At 34.9% G+C, this 14,753-nt stretch overlaps 2 protein-coding genes across 4 annotated transcripts in view; both read right to left on the reverse strand.

The window, feature by feature from the left end:
* Nucleotides 1-14,753, reverse strand: part of DIAPH2 (diaphanous related formin 2) — a 798,971-nt gene that overhangs the window by 616,320 nt on the left and 167,898 nt on the right. For all 3 annotated transcript variants that reach the window (XM_064482987.1, XM_064482986.1, XM_064482985.1), the window contains one exon: nucleotides 3,601-3,740. In XM_064482987.1, the coding sequence (XP_064339057.1) occupies nucleotides 3,601-3,740 (140 nt within the window). The remainder of the gene's footprint in view (nucleotides 1-3,600; nucleotides 3,741-14,753) is intronic.
* RPA4 (replication protein A4) lies at nucleotides 430-2,604 on the reverse strand. Its single transcript, XM_010975781.3, has one exon. The coding sequence runs from the start codon at nucleotides 2,008-2,010 to the stop codon at nucleotides 1,222-1,224; it is 789 nt and encodes a 262-aa protein (XP_010974083.2). The 5' UTR covers nucleotides 2,011-2,604; the 3' UTR covers nucleotides 430-1,221.

Here is a 14,753-nt window from a genome sequence, read left to right on the forward strand (position 1 = left end):
TCTCTTCTACCTGTCTGAATGAATATATATATATTCTTTCCAGTAATGTAACAAAAGTAGTAATTTGAAAGATACCATCTTTAGTGTATGGACAACTAAATGCTTACTTTACTCAATTATTTAAAGAGCCTCACATAATTAATATAACCTATACTAAAATGTATTATTACAACTCAGATATAACCTATGTTACTGATAATCATATAGAGAAGAGAAAAAAATTATTCCAGATAATTAACATTAATATTCAAAAAAAAAAAAACAAAAGGCTTTTCAAATGAATTTAGAAAAAAATCACACAGGGAAGTCAAAATTTTGCAAGTGTTTTAATAAAAGGTTTGAATAGATTTAGTTAAACTTGCTAAGTTTAATAATACTCCTATAATTACTTTTTATTTGTCTAACCTATAAGAATAAAATCTTCTTATACATAAAACAGAGCACTTAGTACTGCAGATAATACATTAGAAATAAAACAAAGTCTGGTATCTGTGTACCATGCAAGTACAAGAGATTGTAATTTAATCCAAATACCACATTGTATTTGACACAATAATTAAACTAATGATATTTTAAGAAAAAAGTAGTCAAAGGTGACCCTGCCATTTAAACACAGTGTAATTGTATCTTTTAAAAAACATAAAACTAAGGCAATAAGAGCAAATCCTTCAGTGAACACTTCAACTGAGTACCTGACTTCATAAATTGCTATCTTTAGCACATCTGAATTAATCAATTACTATATTTAGCAAGAGATAACAATATGACTAGAATAAGCTAAATCCAAACAGAAAATAAGTCTAATGTAAAAACAATATGTTTTTTTTTTGTATCTTAACTGGCTCCTTGACTGAATCTGTTTTCTCCTAGTATGCAGTTATTTCAGAAAAAGAAGCTCCCACACACCTAAGTAATAATTTTTCAATTTTTTTCTGTACCTTTTCTCCCCCAAATTCGTCCGTCAAGGAGTGTTTTCGTTTGCTTGCAGGTAAATCCTACAAAAAGGCCAGTGAATTTATCCATTGCCAATTCCCTCTGAGTTTCAAATATAGACAGTTAGAAAAAGAGGAAAGTCCAATGCAACTGTAAAAGCAGTGAGGTTCCAAAGGATGCCAGTTCCGATCTTTTGCTTAAAAAAACTACTTGCTAAAAGTCAAACAGTCAAACTCAGTCACAACAGAAGGCAAGGGTCTTCGAAAAATGAAAAAACGTTTTGCTGCTTCAATTAGCAGATTTAAAATGCTCCCCATCCACGGTGGGGTAGATGTGGCCCTCGGTGGTCAGGTAATTAATGGTTTGCTTGATGGTCCCAATACTCAGGTTGCGAAGCTCCTCCAGGAGCTCACCAATGCTCTTGCCTTCCTGTCGAGGACACTCTTGAATCAAACGCAGCACCTCCTTCCAGAGGAAGTCAGGGTGGCACTCACTGTGCTTCTGGGCTTCATCCATGTCGAACGGAGCAACAGGGGTGCTCTGCCCAGAGGCCGCTTGGAGAGCTTTATCAAGCACCATGTGTGCGTTGACCGTTTCTAGAATGTGTGTGGTGAATTCGTTCATATCCTCCAGGACGCGGATTTTCAACACCTCAAGGCTCTTCACCTCCGCAGAACATCTGAGGATACCGAACACTTTGGCATAGACCCCCACTGGAAGCAGAGTCACCCCCTGCTTTGCTTTATCTCTGCCGATCCTCTGACGAACCTCAATAGGCTTGGCGGTCATATCATCAATCTTGTAAAGAACGCAGTTTGCAGCTTTCTCTGCCTGTCGGATTATTCCCACGATAGAGACCTGGGAAATCTCGATTCCTCTAATCTTGAAGACATTATCAAATAGAGTAGAGGTGAGCAGCTGGCTTACACAACAAGGTACAATATCCTGGATTCGTACCCTGGATCGTGTGGACTTAGTAGCAAGAGCTACCCTGCCCAGAGGCGGTGGGTCACTGCCTCCACTGGCTCCACCCACGGCAGAGATGCTGCCACAGCTCCCAGACCCATCCTTACTCATTTTGAGGATAGCTCAAGCAGGTGAGATGGTGACGTTCAGCTCCAGTCAGCGAGTTCGGCCGGCGAGCTCCGACCTCCAGCGTGGGCTACCACGTAATGCCGGGCTTGTGACGCAACAAGTAGCCCCTGGCAACCGTGGAGCCAATCAGTTGCCAGGATGCAGCTGCCTCTACCCAATCAGGACCTGCCAGCTTCTCGCCTGGTCCCAGAATTCTTCGGAGACATCTGGTAGCTACTCGGCTACATTTTAAAAGACCCGCATGTAATTTCAAAACTTTCCCGCTATCTTTATAAAAACCTTTTTACTAGGTTTGCCCATACTTCATTCCTAAATGTCACGACTTCTATAGTCACTTCTTAAAGACTCATGTATTCATTTATTTCCCTTCAACAGAAATTTTCGGAGCAATAAATTTACTATAACTTGTGGGCAGCGGCGGCGGCAGCACTGTGTGGCGGGGGTGGCGGGTGACGCGGGGGGGGGGGCGGGGAGCGGGGAACGAACCACCATGGTTACTGTTCCCAGAAAACTCACATCCTTGTTCAAATCATTAAAACCAGAATAATTCTGGAAAAAATAGCAAGACAGCCACCTCTGAATAATTATCATATTCAAATGCAAGTCATATATCTTGCAGCTAACTTTTTAAATTTTATTGTAGAATTACACTTTCCCAGTTACTCTGCCAAATGCATTATAGGTAAAAATAAGTAGCATATTTCAATTTATACATAAATCCAAATGAAACAACTGAGCTCTAAAATTATTTTCAAGGCTCTGTGGATAGATCAGGGAAGTACAAGACGTGGGCCCTATCACATATTAGGAAAACCAAGAATAAAATCAAAATACGGTTTCTATATATTCTTATCCAGTAATTTCCAAACTTAAGAGTTCGGTAATTGTGTAACTGGATCCCAGAATAGTTTCATATTACTGAAAATCTCCTTTTCATTATAAAAACATTTCATTTGGGGTGTAATTAATTTAAAGGCTTTTTATGGTTAATAAAATATCAGTCATTGGAATCCACTATTGGCAAGAACTTCTTCCCTAAAAATCCTTTGTCCCTAGGTAATAGCTAAGTGTGTAAAATTTTGAGGAGTTTAATACTTTCTTACTTCCTTTATTGGTTAAGACAAACTAATTTTTGCTATCCGAAATTACAGAAATGTGTGAAGAGTATATCTAAAACTTGTAGAATATATATTTACTTCAAGTTAAAAAGGAATAATACCATAAAGCCATTATACTTAATTCATTTTACAAATAAATATAGAACGGTCGCTGAGTACAGATTTTCATGTAAATGTGGATATTTAACTTCTGGATCCATATTTTATAATAATCAAAGAGGATTTAACCATCCAGGGAATATCTGTATTCTTAAAATTGTACATTATTAGAGATCAGATTAACTCTATATTTTTAAAAGTATACAACCTCATAATTAGACATTGTTTTATTAGCTAACATCAGACTTCTGTCAGGAAATCTTGAGGTTAAAATGACATAGCTGATTATATTTCCAACAATTATATACAGTACAGATTATATGAATCATATACCGAAACAACAAGAACCACCTACCTGACAGGATTGCTGGTTAAAGAAACCCTGAGAGATTCTAGGCAGTTAAGAAGTTTCTCATCTGAAATACCAGATCGTAATTCATGCACATATTCTTGTGAAGACAGGGTGCATTCATGTTTGCTGTTTTTCAGCCCTCCCTGTTAAAAAAAAAAGATACTATTTTAGACAAACAACAAGGCTTTTTTTAATATAAAATCACACATAGAATATGTAAAATTTTATTGTATAAAAATGTGTACAGAGTGCTAGTCGCTTAAAAATTCTTGGTCATAGAAATGATGTGCTAAAATCATGTAGTATATATCTCAACACTCTCCTCAGTCTCATTTAAAAGAAAATTACACAGATGATGCACATGACCGGAATAGAATATGGACTTGAGTGGCATAAAGTATCACTGATGGGGATGCTTAAATTTACAATCCCAGACATTAGGATTAACATTAGCAGGTCCTCCTTAACCCACAGGCTGAACATTTAGAAATCGTCTTATTAATTTTCCCACTTAAAATATTTATATTCTGTTCTGCAAAATACAGTGAACAGAATTTAATGCAAAACATTATACATAACTCGAATCTTTTGAAATATGTCAGTATCAGCCTATCTGAAAAACAAGGGAAGATGGTTAAAATATACAACACTATAGTCTCCAATTAGCATATTAGTTAACAAATTACTCTAAAGCATTCACCAATTCCCAGCTACTCCATCCTGTTACTCCCAGGCTGTAGATTGATCTTTAAAAGTCCTTAAATGCATTTATCTGAGAGTGACTAGTTTTTAGCTTAATTTCCAACATATACGGGGTTATTTCTAGAACTCATTATCTCATCACAGCTCCTTAACTTCATCACCTTGCCATAACTATGTAAGCAGTTTGGGGAGAAGGCTGGGAGAAAAACATCATCAACACAGTCATTGTACTAATAACTCAAAGTTTCACGTTCTAGAAATACATACTTATAACTGTCCCTTTTCTATATTACAAACATATCCTCCTGAATTAAAACTCTAGCCTGAGTCCCATTTTGTAAATGCGTATGAATTACACTCAGTTTCTGCTAATTTGGTAAAAGTCATATCATTAGAGGCTATAGAGTTTAAAAAAAAACAATATGTTAATAATGAGAAATAGACTCCCTAGGGTTTCACACTATTTGGCTTTTTATTGAGAATGCCTTCTGAATATGGAAATTGTCAACCATTCTTAATGTATAAATTTTTAAAAATTCCATTAAATAGTAAATGTTTAAAGTCTGATAACGTCTTATGTACGAGAACTCTATTCCCTTACACCACTGTGGCACCATCACTATTACAGCACTTAAGACATTGGTGCAGAGGTCATTATTTGTGTCTCTCTCTTCTAGACTTGGAACTCCATGCATGCCAAGTATCTACCAAGGTGACTGAGTGTAGTGAGCCTCAACTGAAGTGTGATGTGCCTGAATCTGTCTATAACAATTACAGAACAAGGAATACAATTTCATACTTTTTGTTCCCATATTTTGTGTAATGGCCACTGACTTGATTTTTCTTGCTTTATTAGGATATGGAGTAGATGTTCAAGAAGTCTACTCAATGAATCACCACACAGATGGTGCAGTGAGTAAAGCCATCGCCGTGAAATCAGTTCCACATTTCTATAACTTATTTACCTATCTCTTAAGGCTACAGAACCACAAGGAATAATAGCAAGTAAACATTAAAGTATAAAATTTTGCAGGTCTCCTGTCACATATCACTTTCACATGATCCTCAAACTTGTTTTCTAAATTAACAGATGACAAGGCCCTACTGATCCGCCCTCAGAGGTTTGTAAACAGAGCTCGTTTCTGCAGAATGACCTTTGTATTCGCTGTTCTCTCTACCTGAAAGACTCTTAGCCCTGACATCTCCATTGCTGGCTCTCATCATTTATGTCTCAGCCCAAGAGTCTGCCCTTCACACTGCAGTTATCATCACAACACCATTTCAAATCTCACTGATACTATTAGCTTTATATAAGTTCATCTGCTTTAGCACTTAACTCATTTACTGTGTCTTCCTCATTAAAACATAAGGCCCAGGATGTGGGAACCTCACCTAGCTTGTTTACTGCTGTACCTCCAGATCTTAACACAGTGCTTGGCATATGCTAAGTACTCAATACATATTTCTTGAATGAAAGACGGATATATGAATGGCGAATAAGAAATGGGTGAATGACTGATGAGTTTCAACATGTTGAACCTTCCAAATTCAGTTTAGCTTTGCTTTTGAATATTATACTTCTGAGAGGTTCCATTACAATTTATTCAGAGATGCTAGTACACAACAGGTAAATTGAGGCAGTATATAGTATGTTGGGGATGGCTCAAACTGCCCCTGGGTATGAATCATGGCCCCCTTACCTTCTAGGTAGTCTTTGAGCAGCTGACTGAACTTCTCTCTATAAACATGTTTGCTCATTCATGATATAAGGGTGAAAAACACCTACCCCTCGTATTTATTAGGAGGATTAAGACAATGCATATCAAGTGCCTAAAACAGACGTTTGATACATGTTGTCTCATAGACAGAGTAAGGTGCTCAGAAAATGTTACTTCCCTTCTTCTACATGGTTGTGGGTGAGATACTCTATGGAAAAATTACGCCAGCCAATCACCTTGGGACTCACCCCTCCTCCAAGTCTTAGAAACAGTTTTATAATTGAGGATACTCTATGGTTATAAGGAATGGGAGCAAACAACCTAATGGAGTAAGACAGAAAATATGTAACTTTATAGAACAAATGTGTGTTATAACTTAGAAGGACTTTGGGGTTTTCACATAAGTTCGTATTTGGAAATTATGAATTATTATACCATGAGAAGGCTGCACTGGTCCTTAAAGATCAGCTCTCCTAATATCCGCATTACAGAAGTAGAGAATCAAGCTGATTTCCCAAGTTCACATAATTAGTGAAGTTGCGAGAATAAAACACTAACATTCTGGGCCTTGGGTTACTTCTTTTTCTACTTTATGTCACTTTGTCTCCATATTGATTAAAAAATTAAAGCAACAAGTATTTGATTCTGAAATCTCTATTACAATATGTCAAAGTATCTTCAGCATAATCAATATGATGCAGCATAATATTAAAGAAGTCATCTAAAACCAAAACAACGCAATAGATTACACTAATTCTCACTATATTTAACAGGGTTGTAATACAAGAATGGCTTATTATTAATATCCTGTTCTGATACTGAACAAAGGAAACAACTAGATAATGGATGGATAATAATGGAAATTTTAATTAGCTGCTCTGTATGAGATTAATGAAAATTACCACTGTGCCCATTTGATCTTTAAAAAATAATGCAGACGAAGTTAGCAATTAGCATACATCATGCTATTCCAAAGCTAGGTGAACAAAAAGCTTTCCTAATTTGAAACCATTCCTTAATTTGAAAATCATTAGGATGGAGATACTTGTCAGTGTGACTATGTTTGTATTATTCTAACACACTACACAAAGAACCAAAAGAAACTTTAGGTCAGTTTAATAATCACAATCCCCCTACTCTGATATGAAATGTTAGTATCAAAACCAGATGCGCAATATTCTAAAAAGAACATTTAAAATTTGCAGTGGAGATACCACTTCTGATTTTAAATTGAGTTGGTCTTAGCATGACCTGTCATTCTTTAATGTAAATACAGATTTACTTATAAAGTGAAGAAAGGATATAAAGGTATCTTGCTGCAGACACTGGGAAAAACTATTGATTTTACACAGGTCTTTTCAACTACAGTGTGCACACAAATAGTAATTACTATCAGTGGTGTCATTTTCAAGTAGGAAGGACAATATTATTGTGATGAAAACAGTAATATCATTACTGCTATTGATTATGATTTATAAACCCTAACACAGTCAGGTTTCTTTGGCTACTTTAATCATGTGAGTTTCTTATCTTTCATTGCAGTTCTCTGAGAAAGCAATGTTACAGATTAACAAATTTGGAATTATATCTATAAAGGTTCACAGTGTTGTTCTTGAGAGACTCCCATAAGTTTAAAAGCATAAGAAATCAAAAAGCCATTTTCCTCATCATCAGTTCCTTGAGTTCCAGTAGAAAAAGGAGATTAAAAAAAGGACCTAATCCAAGTCGATCTACCTATTTACTCTAAGAGTGATGTATTTGGTGGGCTATCTGAAGCTGAATATATTGCTAAACCTTTAGATGACTTCTCTCAGCTATATAAGAAAAATATCTCATAAAGGGAGATTAGCATTAAATAATTAATTCATCCCCCAAGTATAAAAGGTACTTTAAAACATATTACATTAAAGCAACATTTTGAATAATTTTTTATGCTATTTGCACTGAAAGGTGTTTTAATTGCATGAGAAATATAGTGTGAAAGATACTACATATTATCAACTCAGGGTCTATAAGATAAAAACTATACAGAACATTAGTATCATGAGATGAATTCACATAGTGTCATTTCCCACCACAGGACATATAGTTTATAATTAAGACCTTTTCAGAGGCCGAAAAAGTAATGTGAAAAATAAGAGAACATATCCTAACTTCAAGTGGAATAACTTTGCATTTTAGGGGTCCCAGAAGGAGAAGAGAGAAAGGCCCAGAATAATTATTTGAAGAAATAATAGCTAAAAATTTCCTGAATCTGAAGAAGGAAACAGATACCCAGGTCCAAGAAGCCCAAAGGGTTCCAAATAATATGAACCCAAAGAGAAACAAATTGAGAAACATTATAATTCAAATGGTAAAAGTAAAGGAAAAAGAGCAAATCTTAAAAAGCATAAAGAGAAAAGCAACTTATTATGTACAAAGGAAACCCTATAAGGCTAACAGCAGATTTTTTTTACAGAAATTTTACAGGCCAGAAGGGAGTGGTATGTCATATTCATAATGGTGAAAGAAGAAAACTGCCAACCAAGAATTCTCTGCACAACAAGGTAATTATTCATAATGGAAGGTGAAATTAAGAGGTTTCCAAATAAGCAAAAGCAAAAAGAATTCATCACCACTAAACTGGCCTTAAAAGAAATGTTAAAGGAACTTCTGTAAGCTAAAAAGGAAAGGCACTAAAATTAATAATAAGAAAACATACATAGGTAAAAATCTCACTGGAAAACATAAATAAAGAGTAGTGGAGCAATCACTTACAAAGCAAAAATACAAGGATGGTTTAACATTCATAGACCAATTAACATGACATATCACATTAACAAAGGATAAAAATCATATGATTATCTCAATAGATGCAGAAAAAGCATTGAACAAAATTCAACACCCATTTATGATAAAAAAAAAACTCTTAACAAACTGGGTATAGAGGGAACGTAGCTCAACATAATAAAGGCCATGTATGAGAAACCCACAGCTAACATCCTGCTCAATGTGAACAGCTAAAAGTTTCTCATCTAACATGAGGAATAAGATAAGGATGTCCACTCTCACCACTTTTTTTCAACACTACTGGAACTCCTAACCATAGAAATTTGGCAAAAAAAAAAAAAGAAGAAGAAGAAAAAAGAAAGAAAGAAAGAAAAGGCATCCAAAATGGAAAAGAAGTAAAACTATCACTATTTGCAGATGAAATGATACTATATGGAGAAACTCCATAGACTCCATCAAAAAAAAATTACAACTAATAAAGAAATTCAGTAAAGTGGCAGGATACAAAATTAATATAAAGAAATCTGTGGCATTTTTATACACTAGTAACAAACTATCAGAGAGAGAAATGAAGAAAGCAATCCCATTTATCATCACATCAAAAAGAATAAAATACATCAGGATAAATTTAACCAAGGAGGTGAAAGACTTGTACTCTGAAAACTACAAGACATTGATGAAATAAATTGAGGACAACAAAAATAAATGGAAAGATATACCATACTCCATGGATTAGAAGAATTATATTGTTAAAATGTCCATATTACCCAAAGCAGTCTGCACATTCAGTACAATCTCTATCAAAATACAAATGGCGTATTTCACAGAACTGGAACAAATAATCCTAAAACTTGTAAAGAACCACAAAAGACCCCCAAATAGCCAAAACAATCTTGAGAACAAAAGAATAAAATTGTAGGTATCATACTATCTGACTTAAGACTATACTACAAAGCTACAGTAATCAAAACAGTATGGTACTGGCACAACAAGAAATACAGCTCAACAGAGCAGAACAGAGAGTCCAGAAATAAATCCATGCACTCATGGTCAAGTAATCTATGACAGATGAGGCAAGAATATGCAATGAGGAAAATAAAGTCTCCCCAATAAGTGGTACTGAGAAAACCAGACAACTAGGTTTAAAAGTATAAAATTATCCCCCTGATTTCTTTTTTAAAAAAAAGAAAAAAAAAGTATGAAATTAGAACATTTTCTCACACCATATACAAAAATAAACTCAAAATGGAATAAAGACCTAAATGTAAGACCGAAAACTATAAAACTCCTAGAGGAAAACATAGGCGGTACACTCTCTGACATAAGTCTTAGTAATATTTTGGAGGAATCTGTCTCCTCAAGCAAGGGAAACAAGAGCAAAACTAAACAAATGGGACTTAATCAAATTTAAAACCTTTTGCACAGCAAAGAAAACCATCACCAAAATGAAAAGGCAACCTACTGAATGTTAGAAGATAATTCCAAATGATATGTCTCATAACAGGTTAATATCCAAAATGTAAAAAGAACTCATACAACTCAATATCAAAAATAACCAACCCAATTGAAAAATGGGGAGAGGATTTGAATAGACATTTTCTGAGACATACAGACAGCCAACAGGTATATGGAAAAATGATCAACATCAGTAAAAAATCATGAAAATGCAAATCAAAGCCACAATGAGATACCACCTTACACCTGTTGGAGTGGCTACTATCAAAAAGACAAAATAACAATGTGTTGGTGAAGACTTGGAAATAAGGAAACTCTCAGTATTGGTGGGAAATAAGGAAACCCTCAGTATTGGTGGAGTATTGGTGGGAATGTAAATTGGTGCAGCCACTATGGAAAAAAGTATGGAGCTTCCTCAAAAAATTAAAAGTAGAATTGAAGACAACACAAACAGATGGAAAGACACACTGTTCTAAAAACAGAACTACCCTAAATCCAGCATTTCTACTCCTGAGTATATATATCCAAAGAAAATGAAAACATTAATTCAGAAGCATATACGTACCCCTATGTTCACTGTAGCATTATCTATAATAGCCAAGATACACAAGCAACCTAAGTGTGTACTGATAGATGAATGAATAAAGATGATATGGTATATATATACAGTGGACTATTACTCAGCCATAAAAAAGAATGAACTCTTGTCATTGCCAACAACATAGATGGTTCTAGAAGGTATTGTGCAAAGTGAAATAAGCCAGACAGAAAGACAAATACTGTATGATTTCACTTGTATGTGGAATCTAAAAAACAAAACAAACATACAAAAGAGAAACAGACTCATAGATACAGAGAGCAAAATGGTGGTTGTCAGGTAGGGGTGGGTGGGGGACGGGTTAAATAGTTGAAGGAGATTAAGAGGTACCATGTAAAAGCATCATTATCCTTTAGATGCTACATACCATTTGTCTCAAGAAGATCTGACTAACTAAACTAATTTAAATATAATTAACTAAAATGTTTAAAGTGTAAGGTTTTCTACAAGAAATCATTTACTGTTTGCTTACTGAAGCTTTTATATATTAAATACCAGATTAAGCATTTCACCCTCATATTATAGAATCTAAGAGCATCACAGAATGAACACTTAAATCATTCTTTCAGTACATGTACTATTAGAAATGTCAAGTACACAAGGAAACCCTGAACATATATTTAAATTCTGTGGCCCTATTGTTATTTCTTCTATTATGAAACATATGCTTAATTTATAGAGCCAGGAAGAAAATACTTCATAATAACACCAAATAATTACTCAATACTCAATTAAATTCACAATAATTTTTAATTTTTATCATTAACTGAGACAAAAGGGTGATTTTTTTTAATAAGTAGAATGTTGATCCTGAAATACTAAACTTCATTTCTTAAAAAGCAACAGCCTTATCTGATCTAGACAGTCTCAGAGACATTAACAATGAAAAGTTAAACCACCATTAAAGGATTTGTCAGAGAAAGCTAATTAAAATATTTACAATTAGTCGATCTGTATAATAAGCAATCAGTCTGACATGTTTCTTTTTCATATCCAATACAATAAACTTGTAGTGTATTCCATCCTTAAAATCTATCCATGCTTGCCTTTTAAAACTAGCATTTAGCAATTATAGTGAACAATGTGCATATGAGTGAATGGACACCAAGTAAATCTTTAAAACTGTAAAGTGTGGCTACTAGCATTTTTATGAGCCTTTATCACCACCCACCATGCTTGATAAAAGAAAGCTTAAGCATTATATTTATCTTTTATGTGACAGAGGCCCTGGAGATATATCAGATAATGAAATGTAAACAGATAGAAAGTAACCCAGGAAGTTCTTAACCCTGGGTCCCAATTCAGGGAGTATGTAAACTTGGAAGGGGAAAAATGACATATTTATTTTCAGTAACTGCTGACTTAAATTTAGCATCTCTTTCAATTGTGAATGTAGGCAACAGACCACAGTAGTATAAGCAGCACCTACAACCTGATCACTGTGACTGCCAGAAGTCACAGATGTTTTCCTATCACATCACACACATTTGTGGCCATATATTAAATATCACTTAGACTCATCATTTCTCAAAATTACCCTAGTTCTACAAGCTGCCACTTTGTCTTGTTATTTAACAAATCTTATAGAGAAACCCCTTATTGTCTCAAATTTTTAATTAAACTTTCTACTTTGAGATAACTGTAAATACACATCCAGTCATAAGAAAAATGGAGAGAAACCTTTTGTTTTCCCCTAGTGGTAACGTATTGTGAAACTGTATTACAATGTCAACTGGGATATTGACATTGAGAAAACCCACCTATCATACCGAGAGTTCCTTAGTTTTACTTGCACTTATTTGTGTGTGTGTGCACACATGTGCGTGCACGTATTTGAGTTCTTTGCAATTTGATCACCTATGGATTCATGTATTCAAAGACCAAAATCAAGGTAACAGAACAGTTCCACTGCCACAAGGATCTCTCACATTGCCCTTTCATAACCACACTCAAATCCCTCCCACAGTCCTCCACCCCTGGCAACCACTAATCTATTTTCCATTTCTATAATTTTGTCTTTCCAAGAACGTCATTTAAACAAAATCATACAGCAGTAACCTTCTAGCATGAGCTTTTTTCACACAGCATAAGGCCCTGGATATTCATGCAAATACCTACACATATCAACAGTTTGTTCCTGTTTATTGCTGAGTAGCTGTCCATGGTATGGATATACTACAGTAATTTAACCATTCACCCAGTGAGGACATTTGGGTTGTTTCCAGTTTTTATCTATTATGTACAAAACGACTGTGAACATCCGTGTTCAGGTTCTTGTACGAACCTAAGTTTCTCTGTCTGGAATGTGTCATAAGTTAAAAACATTATTTGATTAGTGTATTTTAATATGATTAGTTTCCTTTTTAATCCTAGGTAGTTTATGTTTTACACTTAAAAACATGATTCTGAGAAGGTGCCCATAGGTTGACCCAGCTGCCAAAGGCACCCATGGTACCCTTACAGGCACCTGTTTCCTCTATTTTGTAATGGCAACACATTTACTCTTTCTGCTGCCCTATGAAGGGAGAAAAGGCCTGCTTCTGTTTCAAACAGAGAAAGCTCATCTATGCAAAAAGCAACAAGAAAATGGGCAGAATTTGACCCATGATAATGTGCCACAGGATAACCAGTATATTTGGCACAGTCAGCTTCTTCATTGTATCATTTAAAGATGAGAACAGGGAAAGCTTTATCAGCATCTGTTATGTTGGGCAATGACTATAAAGTTTTTGAGTTTAGTATTTGCCCTCCCTGCTTTACCCTTTCAAGATCCAATTCTAGGAGTGACTTTAGACATTGTAACAAAGCCAGTTTAATAATACTTTTGCAGATTATAAATGTTTCCTACACCCTAGATAGAAACTACATTTTTTAGTAGGTAATGAAGCTATAAACTGTAAAGGAAATAAAGAAAAAAAAGAAAATTTCCTTGCACACAAAAAAATTACCCTATAGTTTTGAAACCCTTAGCCTTCTAAGCATTTTACTAAGTGCTGTCAGCCAAAATGAACACCTTGAATTTTATTCAATTCCCTGCCTACCTGTATTAATAGTGCATCAATAATACAATACCCAAAGGACAGAAAAACAAAGAAAAGTAAAAGATCTATGACTAATTGTCATGTAAATAAATGGATCGATGTCTTCGGCACTGAATGAGATTCACAGATTGAGATTTCAAAAAGGCGTTTCATTTCTATAGCACAAATAGCTTTTAGAACTTTTCCTATATACTCTTTCATCTGAATCTAACAACAGGGGAAGATATTGTTAAAACCATTTTTCTTTTCCGCAGTTGTGAAAATTGACCCATGGAGAAGTCATGACTTGTCTGAGACAATATAACCAGCAAGTAATTGTCAGAAACGGGCTAGAACCTAAAATAGAGAGTTCCTTTCTGAAGACAGGGCAGAACTATTTTCAAAGGGGCACAATATGCTCCCGATGTTGGATTATAACAAAAAAGAGGAAAAATGGGCAAAAGTTTCAGAAATACTCCTTACCCTCAAAAGCTGTGTCAATTTAGTCAAGTTATTACTTGACCTCCTTGGGCCTCAGGTTCCTTATCTACGAAATAGGTTGTTGTAAAGATGAAATAAGAATCCAGGTAAAATAACAATGCCTGGTATATAATAAGCACTCAATTAATGTTTGCTGCCACTATATATTATTTTGCTATTAATTTAAGGAGGACTTTCCTTAAAAATTGCCTAATGAAAGCAATAGTGGCATTATGAAATTAGTAGTTTCTGTTCACCTTATTCAGGTGATGCTGAGTTGGGCTGCTTATTTTTCTGAGATGCTCAGGAAAGGATTTCTACCTGAGATAGATTAGAGTGTGAGGTGATACCTCATTGCAGTTTTGATTTGCATTTCCCTGATAATTAGCGATATTGAGCATTTTTCATGTGCCA

The sequence above is a fragment of the Camelus dromedarius genome, chromosome X, assembly GCF_036321535.1.
Source record: "Camelus dromedarius isolate mCamDro1 chromosome X, mCamDro1.pat, whole genome shotgun sequence".
Lineage (NCBI taxonomy): Eukaryota > Metazoa > Chordata > Mammalia > Artiodactyla > Camelidae > Camelus > Camelus dromedarius.

What these genes read in the sequence shown, in the direction of transcription:
- RPA4 (XM_010975781.3), bottom strand. Translation starts at nt 2,010, where the DNA reads ATGAGTAAGGATGGGTCTGGGAGCTGTGGCAGCATCTCTGCCGTGGGT.